The sequence below is a fragment of the Xenopus laevis genome, chromosome 2L, assembly GCF_017654675.1.
Source record: "Xenopus laevis strain J_2021 chromosome 2L, Xenopus_laevis_v10.1, whole genome shotgun sequence".
Classification (NCBI taxonomy): Eukaryota; Metazoa; Chordata; class Amphibia; order Anura; family Pipidae; genus Xenopus; species Xenopus laevis.
Window position 1 is genome coordinate 49,759,093 of NC_054373.1, and position 22,657 is coordinate 49,781,749.

Genomic DNA, 22,657 nt, shown 5'->3' on the forward strand with positions numbered 1-22,657 from the left:
GCCTAAAGTTTCAGCTTCTAAATAGCAGCAATGATTCAGGATTTCAAACTTGTCAAAATATCAAGCAGAAAATTGGATCTACCTGATGCTACAAGGCTGATTATTAAATTCTGATGCTAGTTGCACTGGTTTCTGTGCTGCCATGTAGTAATTATATGTACTAATTACTAATCAGCCTTATATTGTAACATTTATAGTCTATGGGGCAGATTTACTAAGCTCGAGTGAAGAATTCGAATGGAAAAAAAATTTAAATTTCGAAGTATTTTTTTGGTCAAATTCGATCAAATCGAACGATTCGAAGTAAAAATCTTTCCACTATTCGACCATTCGATAATCGAAGTACTGTCTCTTTAAAAAGTACTTTGACTACATACTTCTCCACTTCAAACCTACCGAGGTGCAATGTTAGCCTATGGGGACCTTCCCCAGCACTTTTCTAAGTTTCGCTTAAAATCCTTTGAATCGAACGATCGAATGATTTTTATTCGATCGATCGAAGCTTTGCGCTAAAATCCGTCTAATTCGATATTCGAATTCGAAGGATTTTACTTCAAGGTTCGAATTCGAGGGTTTATGAACCCTCGAAATTCGACCCTTGATAAATCTGCCCCATGTGTACTGTATGTTGTGAGTGGGTCCAGGGCCGGAACTAGGGGTAGGCAGAGTAGGCACGTACCTGCTCTGTCGCCCACCCCATTGTCCGGTCCTGTCTCTCCCCAACTGCCGTGGATGCGCGTACGTAGTTTCGCGCATGCGCGCCATCGCGCAACTTCGCGCGTGCGCGCCATAGCGCAGTTTCGCACATGCGCGCCATAGCGCAGTTTCGCTGTTACACACATGCGCACCAGAGCAGGCACTCAGCCGGCGCCATGGCCAGCCAGGTTGCCTAGGGCGCCTGGCTGGGTTGGCCCGGCTCTGAGTGGGTCCCTAAGCTCAGTAAGTGACAGCAGCACAGAGCATGTGCAGTGAATCAGCAGAAAAGAAGATGGGGAGCTACTAGGGCATCTTTGAAGACACAGATTTACTGCTTAAGAGCTGCAGTTCCCTTGGGCTTGTATAGAAGTCCAAAACATAATGTACAATATTTATGCCCTACTTCTTTAGCTAAGCTTTACTTCTCCTGTAACTTCAGGGGGGGGGGAGTTAAAAAAAACAAATACTTTATAGCTTAGACCCAGACTCACTTAGTAGTAGGGAATCACATCTTACCTTTACATTCACCTCAGCAAGAGAAAGAGAAATACTCTTGTGATCCACAATAGTCATCTGAACATCAGTAAAGAGGGGCCCACCACACAAAGGAAGACAGGTCCAAACTGGCAGCATGTAAATTTTGGCAAAAGCCAGAGGGGCAATTGTATGATGCTATGGACATTCACTATTTTTTGGATCTCTGAGTGGTTGATTGGGTCTCTGTGTACGTGAAATGCCAGGGCATATAATTGCAGTTTCCTGGAGGAAGACCTGGGGAAATGTACTTTTAGAGCATACTATATTGTGTGCAAACCCCTTCACTACATATTTCCACATCCTATATCATAAAGTTGAAGTGTCTCTGCGTCCAGTCCCTGTGTCTGTGGGATTGCGCTACTATAGCGCATGTCTCAGACCGTCTCTGGCGAATTTTTTTTTAGACTAGAACAATTCTGTTTTTATAAATTTTTGACTACATATGTTTTAGCGCCCGTTAATTTAACGGGCTTAATGTCTAGTTCTATATAAATATCATTATTTATAAACATTGTCTTTCATGCTCCATATTTAGTTAAGCCATAATCAGTAGCCCCTCTAGAGGTTGGACCTTCCTGTACATTCATATAAACGCCTGTTATATATATATAATACACAATAGCCATGAATATCTTTTAAATGATATTCTTATAAACGGTGAGTTCTGATGTCATCAGTTATAAACGGTGAGTTCTGATGTCATTTCTGTCACATGACTCACTGAAAGTTGTGTATTATAATAAATAAAATACCCCCCAGTTGTAAAATATGCGGATATTAGAAGTTACCTCGGAATTCCATGACCTGTATAAAAACACGAGGCCGAACATGAAACTCCTCAGTAACTGATAATATCCTTATATTTTACAAGAGGGGGTACTTTATTCACTATATAATACACAAAAGCCATGAATATCCTGTAAATTATATCCTTATAAATGGTGAGTTCTGATGTCATCAGTTATAAACGGTGAGTTCTGATGTCATTTCTGTCACATGACTCATTGAAATTTATGTATTATTTGTGTATTATAATAAATAAAGTACCCCCAGTTGTAAAATATGAGGATATTAGAACTTACCTCGGAGTTCCATGACCTGTATAAAAACACTCGGCCTTCGGCCTCGTGTTTTTATATGGTCATGAAACTCCTCTGTAACTTATAATATCCCTATATTTTACAAAAGGGGGTACTTTATTCACTATATATTACTCTGCATTTCTGAATTTTTTATATACATTATATACATTTGATCACTGTTGTTTTGTCTTATTAGGTTCCAAAACTGGAAGAGCAGAAAAGTGGAAGCCAGAAAAATAAGGTTGGTTTGAAGTTTATTTAATTAGCCTTAATAACATGACTTGTATTGCATAGTTATTGAATTACAAAGTCACGTCTATTAGTTGATGGGGTTTCAATGAATTTAAATGAGTTGAAATATTTTTTGTATATTTGTTGGCCTGGAATGCTTTCTGCTGTGTATTTGGATTGTAGCTGACTCTGGGTTAACTGTACCCAGATACTTCACATCAGATTACAGAGAACCAAATTCAATAGTCAGTAGGAACTCACCAGTTTAATGGGGAAAATATTGTTATATTAAAGGATACTCAGTTTGATGCTCTAAACTTGCTATTGTGAGTGCACTTGGCGAATTGTCGATATTACAACAATATTCAATGACTACCAACACATTTGTTGATTAGTAATAAGGAAAAATGATCTTCTTTAAAATAAGTTGTGTAAAAACATGTTTTTTTATACATGATGCAACAAACACTAACTTTAGTATAGTGTAGCGTCTTTGCACTCCTCCTTTAAATACAGTGTCTGTAACTTAAAATGACCTCAGAGAAGCATCATTAATACATAAGGGGGCCCATTCACTAAGCTCGAGTGAAGGAATAGAGGAAAATAGAGGGAAAAAAATTTGATTTTCGAAAGTGTTTTTTTTGGCTACTTCGATCATCGAATTGGCTACTTCGACCTTCGACTTCAAACGATTCGAACTAAAAATCTTTTGAATATTCGACCATTCGATAATCAAAGTATCGTCTCTTTAAAAATTTCTTTGACCCCCTAGTTCACCACCTAAAACCTACCGAGGCCAATGTTAGCCTATGGGGAAGGTCCCCATAGGCTTTCCAAGGTTTTTCTGATCGAAGGATAATCCTTCGATTGATGGATTACAATCCTTTGAATCATTGATTAGAAGGATTTAATCGTTCGATCGAAGGAATTGCGCAAAATCCTTCGACTTCGATATTCGAAGTCGAAGGATTTTAATTCGGCGGTCGAATATCGAGGGTTAATTAACCCTCGATATTCGACCCTTGATACATCTGCCCCCAGGTGTTGATTAAAAAAAATAACAAATAAATTTGAGATGTTTATTTTTTATCCAGGACCTTATTGTTAAGATCCATTTGTAAAAATAATTAAGAAAACCTTTAAGCCTCTATCTGTGTCAGTGGAAAGAGTTTAACTTGGTCATACCTAAACTTTGTTATAACATTGCATATTTAATTGTCACCGGATTTCTAAAATCTTATCAAGTAGAAACCCGTTGGGATAGTTGGGATATTATATACTGTGTTACAGTAAAATTAGCACGTGTCCCAGTTTATTTCCAAGGGGTTAATGTTCGTTATTTCTGACCTGAAAATGAAATACCACTGGGTTTTTGAAGTTATTAAGTTTAAAAAAAAACTATACTGGTGGTCACAATTCAGAAGAAAGTTATTATAAATATGTACAGGTATGGGATCTGTTATCTGGGAACCCCTTATCCAGAAAATTCAGAATTACGGGAAGGCCATCTCCCATAGACAGTTTAAATAAATAATTCTGTTTTTTTAAATTAATTCTTTTTTCTCTGTAATAAAGAATCTGTACATTGTCCTTGATCCAGACTTATAAGAGGCAAAACAATCCAATTTGGTTTATTTAATGTTTAAATTAATTGTAAGCAAACAGTGTAGGGAGATCCAAATTACTGAAAGATCCCTTATCCAGAAAACCCCAGGTTCCGAGCATTCTGAATAATAGGTCCCGTACTTGTACTTGAGAATTTGGAGCCCTAGGGGTATATTTATCAATGAGTCAAGTTAGAGATCGCCACAGTCCTCTAGAGTGAAATTCTGCCACTCTCCATTCATTTCTGTTGGATTTTTAAAAGAGTGAACTTTTACTTTCACCCATTGATAAATACTCTTTTTAAAAACCCCATAGAAATGAATGGAGAGTGGTGGAATTTCACTCCAGAGATCTGTGGTGAGCTCTAACTTTGATAAATATACCCCCTAAACTGCTGTAGATGCAAATAAGTATTTTAGCTAAAGGTTCATTGATCCTAAGTCTTGTAAATATAATTCAGGATCAAAGTAATAATCTTACAATTTGTGCCATAAAGAAAAATAGTGTCATAAGAACTACCAATGTGTAAGCTAAAGGTTTCACAGTTTCAGTGGAAACTGTTCAGACACCACCATTGGGCCTCTGGTAGAGGTGACTAAAGAAGGTCAAAAAACAAGGAAAAGAAAGCTTAGTGTGGTCCCTGTGTTGTCTTACCTACACTACTGATTGTAAAGAAATGAAAAGTAAAGTTACTCCAAGGGGGGTTATTTATCAAAGTCTGAATTTATCTCAATATTTTCTGCTACAAACTCTGATGAAATCTGCTTGGGTTTTTTACGCTTATTTATTTCCCAAAAATTTGCTTTTCTGGAAAAAATCGGATTTTCAAGATGTTTTCAGATTTTTCATCTGATTTTCACGATTTTTGGGGATTTTTCAACCGAAAACACTGATTTCTTATATTTTTTGCCCGAAAACTTCAGGATATTGCACGAAACCCAGCGTACATCAAAAAAAATCATTGGGACTTCTCCCATTGACTTATATGCAACCTTGACATTTCTGAGATGCCTGATTTTCTGATTCAGACTTTTCCATCCTCGGGTAATTTCATGATTTTTTTAAAAGTCTGATTTTATAAAAAATAATCACAAATTTTTCGTGATTTTTGCATTCGGAGTTTAGTAAATAATTCCCCAAATCTTTATACCCCTCCCTGTTCTCTTAGCAGCAGACATGGAGTATACAAACAGCAGCAGCAGACATGGAGTATACAAACAACTAGATACATAGCGATCAAAGAGGAAACCCTTTCGAGAAATATTTTCCAGTTTTTTCTTGAGAAGAAAGGAGACAGGAATGTTGAATGGGTTTAGTTGTCTTTTGAGCAAAATTACGGATACTTCTTTGATGTTTTTCAGGAGTTGGAAAAGCTTTAGCTTTGTTCTTATTTTCAGAGCACTTATCAAAAGAATTAGTTTCAAAAGAGTATAAAATAATATTGCATTGTTCCCGTACGTAGTCACTGCTCAATATAGCCCTTGGGTTCTTCCAGTAAATTGAGAAGCTAATCACAAGGACGTCAGCATGAAGATTAAGTCAGACTTAATAACACACAATATCAACATAATAGCATACTTTTAGTAGTTTAGAAAAAATTGAACTTGAAAAAAACATAATGGTGTTGAAATTTACTAAATGGTGTGAGATTTACCACCTGTATATCGGATGACATTTTATTAATTATTAATTCATTTATTAACATTATAAGTAATGTGCACTGGGGAAATGGCTGCAATAAGTACAGTATTTGGAGCCGGTCCTTAGTATGATGCAATCTGGCAGTAGAATATTAAATTATATTTGGGGTATAGAATATTCTGCAAACATTGGCATTATTGCTTATGCAAGTGGTTCAGCTAGATGGTGAGTATTCATATAGTTCATATTCATAACAGTGGGGCATGGCGTTGGTATTTTTAATACTGTATTTTTTAGTAATCTAGAAAATTACAGTATTCCCCACGGCTAGAACTAGGTATAGGCAGAAGAGGTGGTGGGGTGCCAGGCATGTAACTTTTGTGCCTGAGAGGTTTAGCAATCGGCCTGCAATGGGTGCATTTACAGTTTTGCCCGGCACTGGTGCACCAGGCCCCTCTGAAGATTTTTGGAGGGCCAAGCACAGCGCACACTAGTTACATCACTGGCTATATCGTACTTTCAATACCGTTTAAGAGATTAGTTAGCAATATTGTATTTAAATGGATACAGAACCCTTTCATGTATTGTCCCTTTAAAATTAGCAAGTATGCCTGCTGCTTGTGCATATTGTTGTAATTTGTCTTTAAAAATGTGCTTTTATTATTTTTGGTAAATATTCTCTAGTTAACAATTGCTCATTCCGACTGCACTATAAAGTGCGAGTTCTGCAAATCCTCTGGGCAGCAACAAAGCAGGCAGACAATGGGATTTTTTCAGAGTCATTAGGAATCGGCAACAGTAACATAAATTCTGCTTTTCATTATATCTGGCATACCAGTCAGGCAGTTGCGTTTCACTTGATCATAGTTTTCAAATTGCAGAAACAACTCCAGTCACAAAGTAGAGAGGATAATTAGAGAGAACTTGAAGCTGACACATCTCTTTAGGACATGAACTTACTGTTGTTAATAAGTCATTTCAGCATCTTGTTATTATCAAAAGTTAGAAAAGACATGCTATCTAATATAGTAATAGTTTCATGATCAGAAAGTTGTAAAGCTAACCATAATGCTCTCCTGTTTCATCTCTTTTAGAATCTTTTGGGGGCAAGTAATATGTTTTGTTAGTGTAAAAATGTTCGCAAACAGCATTGCGAATGGTAGCGACCAAGATTTTCATTGTTTGCGTCCCTTTTGACCGATTTCAGACCCCAGCAACTTCCACACAAAGTTTCCGAACAAATGGCTTTTGCGAACATGCGCGGTGTATGTAATAAAATTTCACAAAGCATGTTTTGCAACAATATTTTTAATGAAATTCCGGAGCAGGTGTTAATGCCAACCATTGCTTAGAAGTAATGATCAATGTAGTATTTACCAAGGAATGATTTTACAATTCAAGCAGCACTAAACATTTGCAAAAATAAGATTTTAAACATCACTTGCGGTTTTCATTACCCCCAAAAATCTTTAAATAGTTATATACATAAAATAGTGCTGCCTGGTTATATTGCTGTATATGTTAGACATGTTTTTCCATCCCCTTGTTATGTACCGTGCTCACAAGCATTTGGGAAAGCTCCACCTTCGTATCATATGGGTGTATTTAGCATGACGTAAAACGTGGGAAAGCTGGCTTACAATCCAGGAAAACCACTGAAATGCATTAGAGCATGAAGGGACTGTAAAATCCAGGTAAAAAAAAAAAAAAAAATATATATATATATATATATATATATATATATATATATATATGCTTCAATCTCATCCCCAGGTGTACAGTAAAGGGTTCAAAGGTGTACTTAAACGAAGACAAGCAACCGCCGGGACTTCTTGTGAAAAAAATACAGTACATGTATTAAAACGTGCATGTTTTAATACATTTATTTTTTTCATAAGAAATCCCGGGGTTGCTGGTCTTCTTTTAAATATAAATATATATATATATATCTATATATATCGATATATATATATATATATATATATATATATATATATATATATATATATATATGTATATGTATATATATATAGATATATAGATATATATATACATACAGTCCAAAGTTCTAACGCACATTATGTACAGAAAAATTAGACCCAGGTGCTACCAAAGATAGCTGCATTATCCAACAAATCAAAGGAATAGGTGCACACTGGGATTTGTAGAAATATTAAAAATCCATATTTTATTGGTTACATTAAAAAGAACTGGCCAATGTTTCAGCCTGTGTCTAAGACAAAGGTCAGGGGCAAAGAACAAAGGGGCCAGGGAGGGCTGAAGTGGCCCTGCAAATTTTAGCCTCTTATTATTATTCATAGGAACACTGATGCATCTGACAATGTTGCCATGTGGCTATCCAGTAAACATGCAATGCGCTCGAGAGTAAAGATTGACTAAATTCTGAATTATCATGAACTGTGAGCACGTGTATTATAATTCATGTGTGTAACAAATACCATTCCACATGTTGACTGATATACATGTTCTTTTTCCCTTTACAGGACAGCTACATACCATATCCAAGCATCGATGAGGTAAAATGATGGCAATTCATTTTCCTTATATTATAACATTATATTTTTAACATTTAATATACTGTGTGGAGTATATTTGGGACTATGTCCAATAGATGTTTTACAATCTTGTAAATAAGCCAACGTTGACAGGGCCTTATTTATTTACAGGCACCGAGGCCAGAAGGCTGCCACCTTAGTCACAGGCCCTTGGTGCCTGTAAATAAATAAGGCCCTGTCTGGCTTACACTCCTGTGGAATAACAGATTTTGCACAAAACCCTAAAACATTTTAAAATAAAAAAAATCCCCCCACCTAGCGCAGGACACTTACTGCATAAATCTGTTGGTGGAGCTGGGGCATGTAATCCAATGGCTAACTTCCCATGTAATCCAATGGCTAACTTTCCCTTTATATCTTTTTAAATAAAATCAAATTCTATTTAAAGTAATGCAGCATATAGTTTTCCTTATAAGTGATGTCTGTAAGAAAATGTTAGAAAGTCTCCACAAACTAGTGTTAGATTTATAAGCCAACAGTTTATTAATAATACTAATGTTTTTTTAGATCCTCGAGAAAGACACACCTTATCCACTTGTTATCCTGCCTCAGTTTGGCGGTTACTGGATAGAAGATCCTGAAAATATCAGCACCCCAACGTCATCAGACAGCAGCATATGTGATGATGAAGAAGAGCCAATGAGCCCCAGCACCTACGGATATAAACTTGAATACAAAGGCTCTGCTCGAGCTTATAGAAAGCATTTTATGGGCAAGGTGCGCTGGTTTTCCTTCCTGCACAGTATTGTTTACAGATATTTGGGGGGGGGGTAATATGATAACAGTTGTAATAGCTCTTAATTACTGATACAATGGTAGATTCAAGAGAGCTCAAGCCTCAGTTGCTATCTGCAATAGTCTGAATATATGGTGACATATCATTTTCACAGCGTAGTTTTTTTTTTAAACTAAATTACACTGTGAATACTGCAAATAATTCGTTCTACTATTTAAAATTTTATTCTTAAACCAATAAATGTATTTATTTAGATGTAATATTGGTGTGCAGGCAGCCATCTCACTATGTGGGGCCTGATCCTATGCTTTCAGAAAAGGTCAGCACTTCACAATGGAATTGCTTTCAGATAAGCTATTGTTTCTGCTACTCAATGTAACTGGAGGAGTAATAGTCAGGCTTGGATGCTTTACTATTGAGTGCTGTTCTCATATGTATCACTGTGTGAGGCATGAGAGCATTTATAGGCCAAGGGCAGATGGTGCGTTGACTCAGCTTCTCTCAGCCTGCTCCATGCCCCATCTCCATTCATTTAAATAAGATCCGCTTGCATACAGTCACTCACAACAGAGCGGAGCGAAGCTCAGGCCAAATATGCAAAAGCAGGCATTTTCAGGCAACTCCACTCTGCTTCAAATGAATGGAGATGGGGCATGGAGGGGATTCACTTCTCTCAGCCTGGAAAAAATATGGTTTCTGACAGCAGCTGAGCCAGGAGTTAATTGTTACCTTCCCGTTGTTCCGCTGATGGGCTGCAGCAACAGTAACTGAGTGACTGAAGTTTACCAGAACACAAGTCACATGGCTGAGGGCACCTGGGAAACGAAGAACATGTCTAGCTTCATGGCAAATTTCAAATTCAAAAATAATAACATCTCTTTGCACTTTTGAAAAAGTATTTCATTGCAGGATTCTGCTGGAGGAAAGCTACTAACTGATTTTTTTTTAAAGATCTTGGTTTCTGTGACAAAATCTCTTTAATGTTTAAATAAAATTTAGCAGATTTATGGTATGGTGATCCAAATTACAGAGAGATCCCTTATCCAGAAATGCTCAGGTCCTGAAAAATGTAGATAAAAGATACTATACCTGTACTTGTGTCAATCAGAATCCTGCTTTGTGGTAGCGCTCAACTGTAAACTGGATTGTTTTTAAACTATAGTTATAAAAAATTTTGTTTGTCTTTATTTTGTTTTCAATAAACATAACAACAAATGGAAAATATATTTCTATCTAATAATATGAAGTCTCTTGCAGGATCATTTGAACTTTTACTGCACGGCCAGCAGTCTAGGAAACTTGATACTTTCAGTTAAATGTGAAGAATCTGATGGCATTGAATATTTGCGAATAATACTCAGGTAACCAAAAATATCTTCATGTTTTATCCTGTATATTTAGCTCCATACACATACAGTATGATTACCCAAGTGTTAGAAAAAAAGTAAAAACTTGTTTTTTAGATCTTATAACTAACATAGATTATTACCGACTCCACTTTCATGTTACTGAAAAAAACATCATTATTATAGTGCTAGTCTCTATCTAGTGCTGTAGCAGCTTCCAGCAGTGTGGGATAATGGGAATTCCAGCTCAGAAGAGGAAAAAACTTTATGGGTTGCTATAGGTTACCAGACCTGGTGCCAACTATGGAGTTAGCAAGAGCTAGCAAATATTATACTTTAACATTCATATATATTTTCATTGCCTTGCCCAAAAGACCAAGTGATAATATTAAATTAATGCATAATCATAGATCCACATAGATCCCAATATTGAAGTTTGTAAAGGGGTAGTGAAGGAAATATGAGCTTATAAACCTAGTGTTCTGTAATTGAGGAGCTCCCCTGCCTCAAACATGGCTCATCTTTGTGTATTTTGTTTCCTGTGGGGTGGTACTATGTCCTATTAAGCTGGAGGACACATGTAAACAGTTCCTCACCCTATTAGAGCATTACCCTGCCCCAAGCACAATGTCATTTACAAAGCTGCTCTCATAGGTTAGTTAACGGTGGGATCGGGGGGGGGGGGGGAGAAACACGCACCTCCAATAAAAAAATAGGGTTTATATAGGTATAGTGGCATGCTCCTATAAAAATGATGATCTGTCACTGTCCCTCAAAAATAATATACAGTATATCATGAATAAATCTGCATGCAGTATGTTATGAACTTCACAGCCATCTTTCTGTATGGTCCTTATACCTAGTTATCGTGCATAAAAAAAATTTGCATTCTCCATTCTTAAAAAGCAAAATCAAGTTCTGCATTAACTTGTGTGATCTGTCCAACCCTCATGTAAGGCTACTCCCACCCTCTGTGATGTAAGCAGTGACGCATTTTGCAAACTGATTTGTCAATGAGCAATCGATTTATATCTGTGAAGTAAGTGCATTACCTGTTCTTAATTATTATTATACAGGTATAGGATCCATTATCCAGAAACCTGTTATGCAGAAATTACTGGAAGGCCATCTCCCATAGACTCCATTTTAATCAAATAATTCAAATGATGAAAAATGATTTCCTTATTCCCTATAATAATAAAACAGTACCTTGTACTTGATCCAAACTAAGATATAATTAATCCTTATTGGAGGCAAAACAATCCTAATGAGTTTATTGAAAGTTGAAATAATTTTTAGTTGACTTTAAGTATGGTGATGTGCGGGTCTGGTAAAACCCAACCCGCACCTGGCCTCCCTCCACCCACGCCTGCCCCGAGCCTGATTTTTAGGTACCTTTTACAGACCTGTTATGACATTACAAAAGGGGCGGGGAAGCAGGCGCGCGGCAATAAAAAGCAAGTCGGAAGCCGGCAGTGTAAGTTGGGGGCTGGGAGAGCAGGAAGAAGAGCTCGACCCGGACCCGCCCACCACCCACAAATAGGGATGCAAGGTCGGCCCGAACCCGACCAACCCGAAGGTATCAGGTCGGCTCGCATATCACTAATCCAAACTATGGAAAGATCACTTATCCAGAAAACCCCAGGTCCCAAATATTCTGGATAACAAGTCCCATACCTGTAATTAAAAGATGTTTTTGCACACTTTTTTGCCTCTCACTTCCCTTCCTACACTGCTCTTCTGGGTGTTCTCCTCCCTACTGTCTAGATGAGCACAGAGTTTGTGGTAAGTGACTAGGCATAAGAACCATATAGAAGAACAGCTGTGAACCCACTGCATGCAGATATTTAGCAAGCTTTTTACTTGATATTTATTGGTTTGCACAATTTTAAGCACCGTCACTTTATTATTGAATACCTTTGTTGAACTATGATTTTTTTTATACATTTATTTAATGTATAAAATTTGGTCATTTAGAAATGACAATTTTTTTGTTAAGTACTATGTTTGCTAGCCCTTATAGGAGCAGGGTATGCCTCATTCACTCTATTTTCACTTCCAGATTATTACAGTGCAATACAAGCTAAGGCAGAAGTGGAAAAAACTAGGGTGTTTCTGCTCTTCTTCTTGGGAGTTGAGCTCAATATTAGCTATAAATCTGCTCTATCAAGGTCTCTGTTCTGGCAGTGTTCCAGTTCTGCTCATGCTCTGCCTCATTATACTTAAAACTCACACTCCTGCCCTTTTCTCTTAGGTTCTTTTTTTCCCCTCAAAATTCAGCTTTGATTGTTTCACCCCCTCTCCCTGTCTCATTTTCTGATCTTTCTGTATGCCTAACGTGTGTCATAGATCACAAAGACCAGTGTATTACATCAGTGCTTCTATTTCCATATGCCAAAAGGAACACATTGCTATATTTTTTACTTAACAGTAGCTGTGGGTTGTCTGGCTTTTAACAAATCTGTTCTATTGGTTTCTTTTAATCTGTGGTTGATTTAGTTATTAGTGAATTTTAATTTTACTAAAAAGATGGTGTGCTATTGGGAGACCTCAGTCATCCACACAATGCTAATACTAGAAAGGGTTTGTTATGGTTTCTTCTGCCCTTCTTCTTCCTTTCTGATTTTCTTTCAACATTTTTCTAGCCTTTTCTTTATACTCTTCTTCCCTTCATTTATATTTTACCTGCATAAGGACAAAAACCTTTATTTCAAAAATATGCCTATGTAGGCGAGTGGATCATTAGAATACTGCTTACAAGAGGAGGTGGCCATACAGACAAAACAATCCACTGCCACATTGTGTCTCTGTTCAAAATGGAAAGTTGCATCTAGTGATGGGCAAAATTCACCAGGTTTCACTGCAGAATAAACACCCATAGACTCTAATGTATAGTAAAAAAAAAAAGTGACTAGGTTTGGCAAAAGTAGTGCAAAAAATGTCCATTGAATTCAATGTGTTTATCAAATTTTCACCATTTTGCTAATTTTTGGCAAAGCTAGTGATTCACATATCACTAGTTCAAAAAAACTAAATATGCACGCTATCCAACTTCAGGCATTTATTTGTGCAAATTCACCAAATTATAACAATTCTGTGTTGAATAAATACATTAATTACATACCACATGGCAGTGTCTTATCTGTGTCTCCAAACCTCATGCAAGCCACACCCTCCTGACGCATTTCGCACCATTGGCTGCTTCATCAGAGGCTCCTCTAATAAAGCTTCTGATGAAGGCTTCATTAGAGGGTTGTTAACTGCTAAATACTGTGCCACTATGATTCAGAGCTGTGTCAGACACACAAAGCTGGATGTAAGATGGGACAGAGGGACAAAGAGTATTTTACCCAAGACCCCCTGCATTATAGAGGCATCTAAAGTTGCCCCATGCATGACCAGAACTGATTGGACAGTTCAGCCAGTTTCTACCATGTGGCCCAACTGTCTAGTTATATATACCAGGGCTAGTGGTTTTCAACAGGATATGCTACATTTGCTCATGCGCCATTTCAGCAGGTGCATGTCACATCAGCAGATGAAAAAAGTAACATAGTATAGTATAGTTTGTGTCCTTCACTCACACCTCCCAAAGCATCTCCCTTAGACACTAATTAAAGCAAAGCAGTGAGGAGTAAAGGTGGCTATACACGGGCCGATAAAAGCTGCCGACAGACCGAGTTGGCAGCTTATTGGCCCCCCGACGGGCTTCCCCGATCAATATCTGATGGGACTAAAAATCCCGTCGGATCGCGGCCGCATCTGTTCGTTGATGCGGTCCCGGGATCCGACCTCCCGTTACTATTTGTTAGGATCCAATCGTTGGGCCCTAGGGCCCACGATCGGATCAGCCCAGTGTTGCCACTATCGGCGAGAAATCCGCTAGTTTGGCGACATGGCCAAACGAGCGGATCTCTCTGTATATGGCCACCTTAACTGCCACATATCTCTTAGCAGATTTGGTCACTGAAAAAACTCATTAAGGTTCTGAGAAAGTGTTTACTTATTCTTTGATCTCATTAGTATAGTTATTTGTTTATGTATTTATCATTCTTTACATATTGGATACAGTTTATTCAACTATTATATTTATTCAACTATTTAAATAGGTTGTTCATCATTCACTTCAGTCCCTGTCCCAGCACCGCTTACTCTCTAAGGTCCCTATCACAGTCACACAACAAAATAGAGTGAGTTTTATCAGTAGCCAATTAACCTAAAAAACAGAGGTTGGAGATGCCTCACTTAAGGGCAGAGACACACATGGAGATTAGGGGAGATTAGTAGCCTGGTAACAAATCACCTCTTCTTCGGGAGATTAGTCGCCGAGCGATTTATCTCCCTGAATCTCCATGTGTGTCTCTGCCCTAATAGATGAATCCTGACTGTAGTATTAGGAGCTATACACCCTTGTCATTTAGTTATGCAACATTTTTGTTCTCTGAAGTTCTTACCAATTGTATTTCATGGATATAAGCATGATACTGTACCATAATCTAAAATATTTACAATATCTACAATAGTTTTACTAGTTAATTAGATAACAGTGCCCTGACAACTCATTGCTAAAAATGCTCCCACCTACTGGTAGATACAAGAACAGAACTCAATAGTAAAACGCCCAATCCCAGCTGCAACTTCTCCAGTTACATTGAGTAGGAGAAACAATAGCTTATCTGAAAGCAGTTCCATTGTGAAGTTATCTTTTTTAAAAAGAAAAAACAGGATCGGGCACAATGACCTGAGACTGCTGTCTACACACCAATATTAAAACAAAAACATTTTTTTTAATGTAAGAATAACATTTTATATAGTAGAGTGAATTATTTGCAATGAAAACAGTGTAATGTAGTAATAAAAACTATGCCATAAAAATCATGACAGGATCCCTTTCATCTTGCATTGTCCTATTTATATTGTATTCTTCTTGTGCAAGTTCATCTTTCCTGTGATCTATTTAAATTTTTTTTGGCTTTGTTTAAGGTCCAAAGCAAAAACTTTACATGAACGAATCCCATTGTCCGGGTTTAGCAAGCTTCCCAGCATTCCCCAGATTGCTAAGGTAAGTCCTTCCAGTTTAGCTTAGAAATCAGTACCACTCATTCCACAAATGCGACCTACATCAACGTTAAATTACCATAGCAATCCAGGCTATCATTCTTAAGACATTATTCCATAACAAATAAATACAACAAATTGGAAATCACATCTAACCTGCATATATATATATACTCCAGCCGAAACGTTAGTGTGTTTAATAAATTTATTACTTTGCAATAAGTCCTGAGTTGTGCGGCTTCTTCTGGAGAGGATTATATATATATATATATATATATATATATATATATATATATATATATATATATATATATATACACACACACACACACTAGGGATGTAGCGAACGGCGGAAAAAATGTTCGCGAACATGCGTCCAAAAATGCGAACGGTTCGCGAACGTCGCGAACCCCATAGACTTCAATGGGAAGGAGAATTTTAAAAGCTAGAAAAGACATTTCTGGCCAGAAAAATGATTTTAAAGTTGTTTAAAGGGTGCAACGACCTGGACAGTGGCATGCCAGAGGGGGATCAAGGGCAAAAATGTATCTGAAAAATACATTGTTGACACAGCGCTGCGTTTTGTGCTGTAAAGGGCAGAAATCACACTACGTCACTCAGGTGATGTTTCTGGACACGGAATGTGAAAAAGCTCACACAGCTAGGTGGCACTTGGTTAAAGAGTGGGCAAACAATGCCTGCAAGGGCAACGTATACAGTAGTGGATACGGAATATATTATTGCTGCTGTAAAAACATCACTCAGGTGATGTTTATGGACACGGAATTATTATTGTTATTTAGACAGAATGTGAAAAAGCTCACACAGCTAGGTGGCACTTGCATACCTCCCAACTGTCCCTCTTTTGACCACTCAACCCCCTGTCCCTCTTTTGTACTGGAAAGTCCCTCTTTTCTCTGCACTGAACAGCCAGAAAAAAACCAGTTTCTAACTTAATTGGCTTTTGGCAGAGAGCTCAGAACAGCTAACAGGTGCAAATAAGATACTTTGTAACAATTTTGACTCTGGTTGGTGCTGGTAGTGGTGAACTACTAGGAGGAGCAGCACACCAGTCCCTCTTTTCTCTGAACTGAACAGCCAGAAAAAAAACTGTTTCTAACTTAATTAGCTTTTGGCAGAGAGCTCAGAACAGCTAACAGGTGCAAATAAGATACTTTGTAACAATTTTGACTCTGGTTGGTGCTGGTAGTGGTGAACTACTAGGAGGAGCAGCACACCAGTCCCACTCCCCAACACAGCTAGACTAATAGCACTGGGCTCTTATAGTAGCAAAGTAAAAAAACAAAAAAGAAAATAAAAGCAGTCCTTACAAGGACTATTGGGTTACAGGCAGCAGTCAGCAGATGAGAGATCAGAAGCAGTGCCCACAGCAGCTACATACAGAGCACTGCAGTAGAAGGTAGATTACTAGCCAGCAAAGCTACCTAACCTAAAATGTCCCTCAAATCCCTGCAGAGTTCTGTCCCTCCAATACAGAGCAGTATCAAGTAGATTACTAGCCAGCAAACTTACTATCAACTGTCCCTCAAATCACTAACAGCTCTCTCCCTACACTAGCTCTTCCAAGCACACACAGGCAGAATGAAAAAACGCTGCAGGGCTTCAGTTTATATATGGAAGGGGAGTGGTCCAGGGGGTGTGGGGGTGGTCCAGGAGGGACCACCCCCACAGAGCTTCCTGATTGGCTGCCATGTATCTGCTGGTCTGGGGTGAGAGGGCAAAAATAAGCGCCAGCTAAGGCGAACCCAAATTGGCGAACGTCGCGCGACGTTCGCGAACATTCGGCGGACGCGAACAGCCTATGTTCGCGCGAATTAGTTCGCGGGCGAACAGTCCGCGACATCCCTAACACACACACACACTCCCAGATATGGGATGACTTTGACTTAGTTGACAATCCCTGTTTTGTTTAAAGGGTAAGGCATAAGTATTTTGTGGTCACAGCCTCATTGCACCCCCATCTAATGGTTTTAAAAATTAGTGGTGAGCACAACTTTCCCTTGTTTGTTTTATCTTTATCTTGATAAAGGCCCCATGTGAGGGCTGAAACGTTGATGAAATATATAGATTTGTTGTAAAGACTCGCACACCAATGTTCATTTCATCAAAACAGTGATTTTATTCTGTACATCAATCCGACGTTTCGGCCCACATTTGGGCGGGTCTTTACAACAAATCTACATATGAATTTTTTGACCCTGCACCCACAAAGATTGTTTGTGCGGTCACTTGCTACAGATTATAGTTTTAACCAAACTAAAGGAAACTTTGAGATATTACCACTTCCCACGATAAAGGAACTGATTTATCAAATGTCAAGATGAAAACATGTAGCAAAGTCTTTTTTGAAAATCATCTTTTCTCCCATAGATTGAGATTTTTAGGTGTTTAGCAGTTAGTTATACTTGCCAACAACAAAAATATTTTGGAGCTTACAGCTGACAAGATGCCTCTAAGACAATGAGCACACTAGTGTTTGAATAGATATGTTTTTAACACTCTGAATTTGAGAATTCTTGAAAGGCAGCAAAAATGCTACCACATTACTCAAGTGAAAGATTTGTTTAGAGGAATCCAGAAAATTTTTGTTTTGCTAAATCTGCCCCAAAAATGTGTATTTTTCTACTACAAAGCATTTTAATCTCTATAGTAAAATTAAAATTCTACTTTTTATTTAACATCAAGTTAAAGGAATAGGAATACAGACTGTGGAATACCAGTTGGTCTGTATGCCTATTCTTTTAACTTGATGTTAAATAAAAACAAGCTTTTTAATTTTACTATAGAGATTTGGGATATTTCTTCTTCTTCTTTTTTTGATACATTGTGCCCTTGGAACTGGGGACTTTTGACAGGCTTTTAAAATTGCAGCATTTATTAGCTTTTTTCTACATGCCATGGGCTTGACACTAGTGACATTCTGCAGAAACTTTTTTAATATAACCATAACCTGCTGTGGTGGTGATTAGATCAAAGGCATGAAATAGCATCCTATTTTTGAGTGTTAAATGGACAGTATTCTAAAGGCCCCCATACACGGGCAGGTATAAGCTTAAATTGGCAGCTTATCGCCCAGTGTATGGGGCCCTCCGACTGGCTTTCCCGATTGATATCGGCCAGATGCCGTTTGGCCAGGATTAAAAATCCTGTTAGATCGAGACCACATCCTCAATCTGACCACTGGTTGGTCAGCTGAAGCTTTGGGACATCAGACAAGCAAACCCCTTGAAAATATAACAGGAATGATGTGGAATATGTTTTCTACAAACGATCTAAATGTACTAGTCTTGCTGGTGAAGGTTCTAATCTTGTGCAAGTACAAGGTCTCACGAAGACCATACCAGTGTGCATTCTGTGCAGTCAGTTGGCATTGGGCAGAAACAACTATAGTCACCCAAAAACCTTAAGAGCAGAACATCTGTATCCAGCTTATAAAAACCTATGTAAGAGGGTTCTTGTATAATTGCCTAGATCCTTTTCTGCATCTGCAGTTTGCAGCATCTTCCAGGATTCAGCAATAAAACAACTGGGCAGCCTGGTACCAATTTCATTTTAGAAATTCCTACTTCACTTGTTACTGCAGTCAGGCTTGTATCTGTAGTTGCAGAAATGTGACATTAGAGAAATAATTTGATGTTATTATAAGTGTGTGCTTTTGCTTGAAAAAGAAGGAAAGATTAAATTACTGGAGAGTTGTTAGGCGCCCCTTAATCACTTACCTGATACCCTAGGCCGTTGCTCCTGTTAGGGTCAGGGTACACATTCAGTGGTTCGGTGAGATTAGAAAACTGCATTGGCCCAGGGCACTTCTAAGCAAGCACCAAAGAGTGGTTGTATTCTTTTGCATCTTTGTTCTTCAGTTCCCCAGGGCCAATGCATGCGCAGTGGAATATAAATTCTGGCTTTTTCCTTTAAGTTCTGCTTTTCACTTTACTGCCCATGCACAGCTGGCACAAATAAGGATAAGCAGAAATAGTATCACTCCGTGGTGCTTGCTTAGAAGTACCCAGGGCTGGTGTTGTCTTCTTCTAACAGGTAAGTTATGTGGAACTAGTGATATCATCAGGCCCTGTTTGTAATGATATTTTGCAGTTTATTTATAGGTTTTGCATAGCAAGCATAGTATTTAACACTGTGTAAAGTATTTTGATGGAATTAGACACATATGATGAGAAGATTTTCACCTTTCTGCACATTAATTTCTAGTAAGAAGAATTAAATTCAACTGATTAGGCAACAGTGTGTGATAATGGCAACTGCCTCCCTCATGTGACTGTTCATGCATACTTTTTCAGTATAGGAGCATCTAGGTTTTTTACTGTTGATGTAGGTAAGGTGTAGCATTGTGTTGTGATAATGGTAAATTGACCTAGTTTTATGATAATGACCAATAAAGCATAAAGCGTAAAGCTGGCCATAGACGCACCATTGTACGAAACAAAGGTTCAGTTGGTTTACGGACCGTGTGTCGCGTTTTTCGTACCATGGCAATCGGTTGTTCAGTCAATCAGATAAGATCTCTGCATGTATTGCCTATCTGACGATATTAACGGCAGACTGTCACTATTATTTGTTAGACATACCTTTTGTACGATTGCTGTATAATGGCCAAAGCATTGTGTAATTTGTTCTCTTTACTACTTTATTTTAATCTGAATGTTTAGTTGCAGGTCAGATGATTGGCACGGACAATCGTTTGTCCGACATAGGCTATAATCTGCATGTCTATGGCCATCTTTAGGGAATAAAAAGTTTTAAGTTTGCTCACATCTTGTAACCCATAGCGACCAATAAGATGCTTGTGTTCAAACAGCTGACCAGAATATGCTACCTGCTCATTGGTTGCTATGGGGTACTAGAAATGTAGCAGATTTAAGACCGTTTATTGCATTACCCTCTCTTTTGAGGGAATCATGTCACTTGTGAGCATCTGGGGTAGATTAAAAGGCCAGGACTCCAAAATGCTGATAAAAGCTGACATGATAATTAGTGTCACTGGCACTGGGGCAATACATCATGACTGAAAGGTTGTGGACCTTTTTGCTCTCTTGGGGGGGGCTGTTGCTTTGTGATAAATAAACTCCATTGGTCTCAGAGGGGAAGTAAAACCCATAGTATGAATTGCTGTTTTGGAAAGAGGCACTGTCCTGTGCCTTCATTTTTAGCCCCCATTCAAGCACAACTTACCTTTGGGGGCAGTCTGGCCTGGCCCTTTTTCTCGAAGCCCCTAGAGTAGCAACAGTACAGTGTGCCACGTTCGGATGTACTTATGATATTGGTATGCAAACTGGTAAAGGAAAGCAGTGTACCATCTTTGTGCTCCCATACTAATCTAGGTACAGGTATGGGGTCCCTTATCCAGAAGCCCGTTCTATAGAAAGTTCAGATCATACATCCTATACCCGTACGTTACTTTTAAATGGGATTACATTTCAAAAATGACAAAGGACATATTACACTGTGGAACATAACTGAAAAAACAACACAAATGTCCGACTTGTAGCCCTCCAACTGTTGTTGAATTTCATCCTCCAATATCCCACCGAGAGCCAGAGGTTGTTCAGGGAGTTGTAATTCAGCAGCAGCTGGTGGGGTTGCACATTTGCCATCCCAGATTTGTGTATATGTCCCAAGGCAGATTGGAGTGCACTTGTCTTTCTGAATTGTTAGGGCTATTCCCTTTCTATAGTTCAACCTTGACAGCACTAGAACATTTCTCAGGAATGTTTTGATTGCATCATATTTTCATAAAGTCACTGTATGTTTAATCAGCACATCCCTGTTGGGTCACGGCAAACCATTTCTCCCTCAATGGGAGCCAAGCAGAGCATTTATGTAATACAGCTTCTTTAATTTACTTTTCCATTTGATTTAAACAAGCCTACTAATAGTGACCCTTTTTTCATGTTTTATGTATGTCTTTACTTTGCCTGAGTGTTTTTCTTTTCCTGACCATCAATCAACACCCAGCCCAATATGACGAGGGAAGCAACAAGTAATTTACAACTCTCTCCCTGTATCTGGACTTTAATGTGCAATGAATATTTCTTGCCTTGCTTCTCATTTTTCAGCATTCATACATGTGCTGCTACTCAAATAGACTGTTAGGCAACCCCCCTCTCCACTTTCACCCTTTTCCTAATAACATACTGGCACCTCAGACACTCTTCTTGATTTATAATCAGATTCACTGTGTGTGTGCTTAAGGATAAAAAAAAAGTCTGCATCATCCATCTAGAGAATAATAGGTCACAGGGCAGCATTGATGTCTCTTTCATCTGTAAGCAAGAGGTTTGAAGACTGCATGTCAAAGGCAAAGACTTTTATGCCCCCATGAAATATTTCAGTATGTTCCAACTTGAACCAGGCTCTTATAATAGTTGTAATTCATGATGGTGCTATTTCTTTTTCTCCCTGTGCATCAAAATAATTGTGGTACAGTATCAAAGTCTAACACCAACATGCATTGTCAGGGACTTGCTAACAAGTATGTCTATTAGGCAGTGCTCTCTGAATTAGGTCACTGTACCTTCATATGTATCAGTTCCTATAAGAGCTGAATTTGTCATCCCAGATTTTTATATATTTCCCAAGGCAATAACTTGCCTTTGTGAATTATTATGGGTATCCCCTTCCCCAAGTTCAACCGCGCAGACACGTCCTCTTTTGTGCACACCCTCCCTCTTTTGCTCACGCCCGTGCACGCCATTCCATAGGTTTATTGTCAATTGTGCATCTGGAACTAGGGTTGATATTTTCATTGAATTATTGAGGCCTGCATTCATTGTTGGCAGTAGAGTAAGAACAGATGTATGGAGCAATATTTTCACTGCCACCCACCCATTACCATCCACTTTTGCTGTCTACAAATCATGATGAGCTGTGTCCAACATGTGAGCTACATTCACAGATCTGTAGTGTGTCAGTGCTCATAATGACACCATGGAAATTGCATTGTACAGCTTGAAGACAATATCCCAAGTAGGGTCTGTATGTCTACTTTTGTTTTCCAACACATATTAATTTGCATAGTTGCCACAGAGGTGCTGCTCTTTTATTTACTTCCAGTAGTCAAGTAACAACATGCAAATCTGGAATTCATTTCAGAAACTATAGATATAGTCGGTA

At 38.3% G+C, this 22,657-nt stretch overlaps 1 protein-coding gene across 6 annotated transcripts in view; it reads left to right on the plus strand.

Annotated features, from left to right (window-relative positions):
* The window catches only part of rap1gap2.L (RAP1 GTPase activating protein 2 L homeolog), a 443,489-nt gene that overhangs the window by 384,022 nt on the left and 36,810 nt on the right, over nt 1-22,657 (plus strand). For all 6 annotated transcript variants that reach the window (XM_041581866.1, XM_018246321.2, XM_041581865.1 and 3 more), the window contains 5 exons: nt 2,512-2,556; nt 8,297-8,329; nt 8,876-9,085; nt 10,362-10,465; nt 15,434-15,512. In XM_041581866.1, the coding sequence (XP_041437800.1) occupies nt 2,512-2,556; nt 8,297-8,329; nt 8,876-9,085; nt 10,362-10,465; nt 15,434-15,512 (471 nt within the window). The remainder of the gene's footprint in view (nt 1-2,511; nt 2,557-8,296; nt 8,330-8,875; nt 9,086-10,361; nt 10,466-15,433; nt 15,513-22,657) is intronic.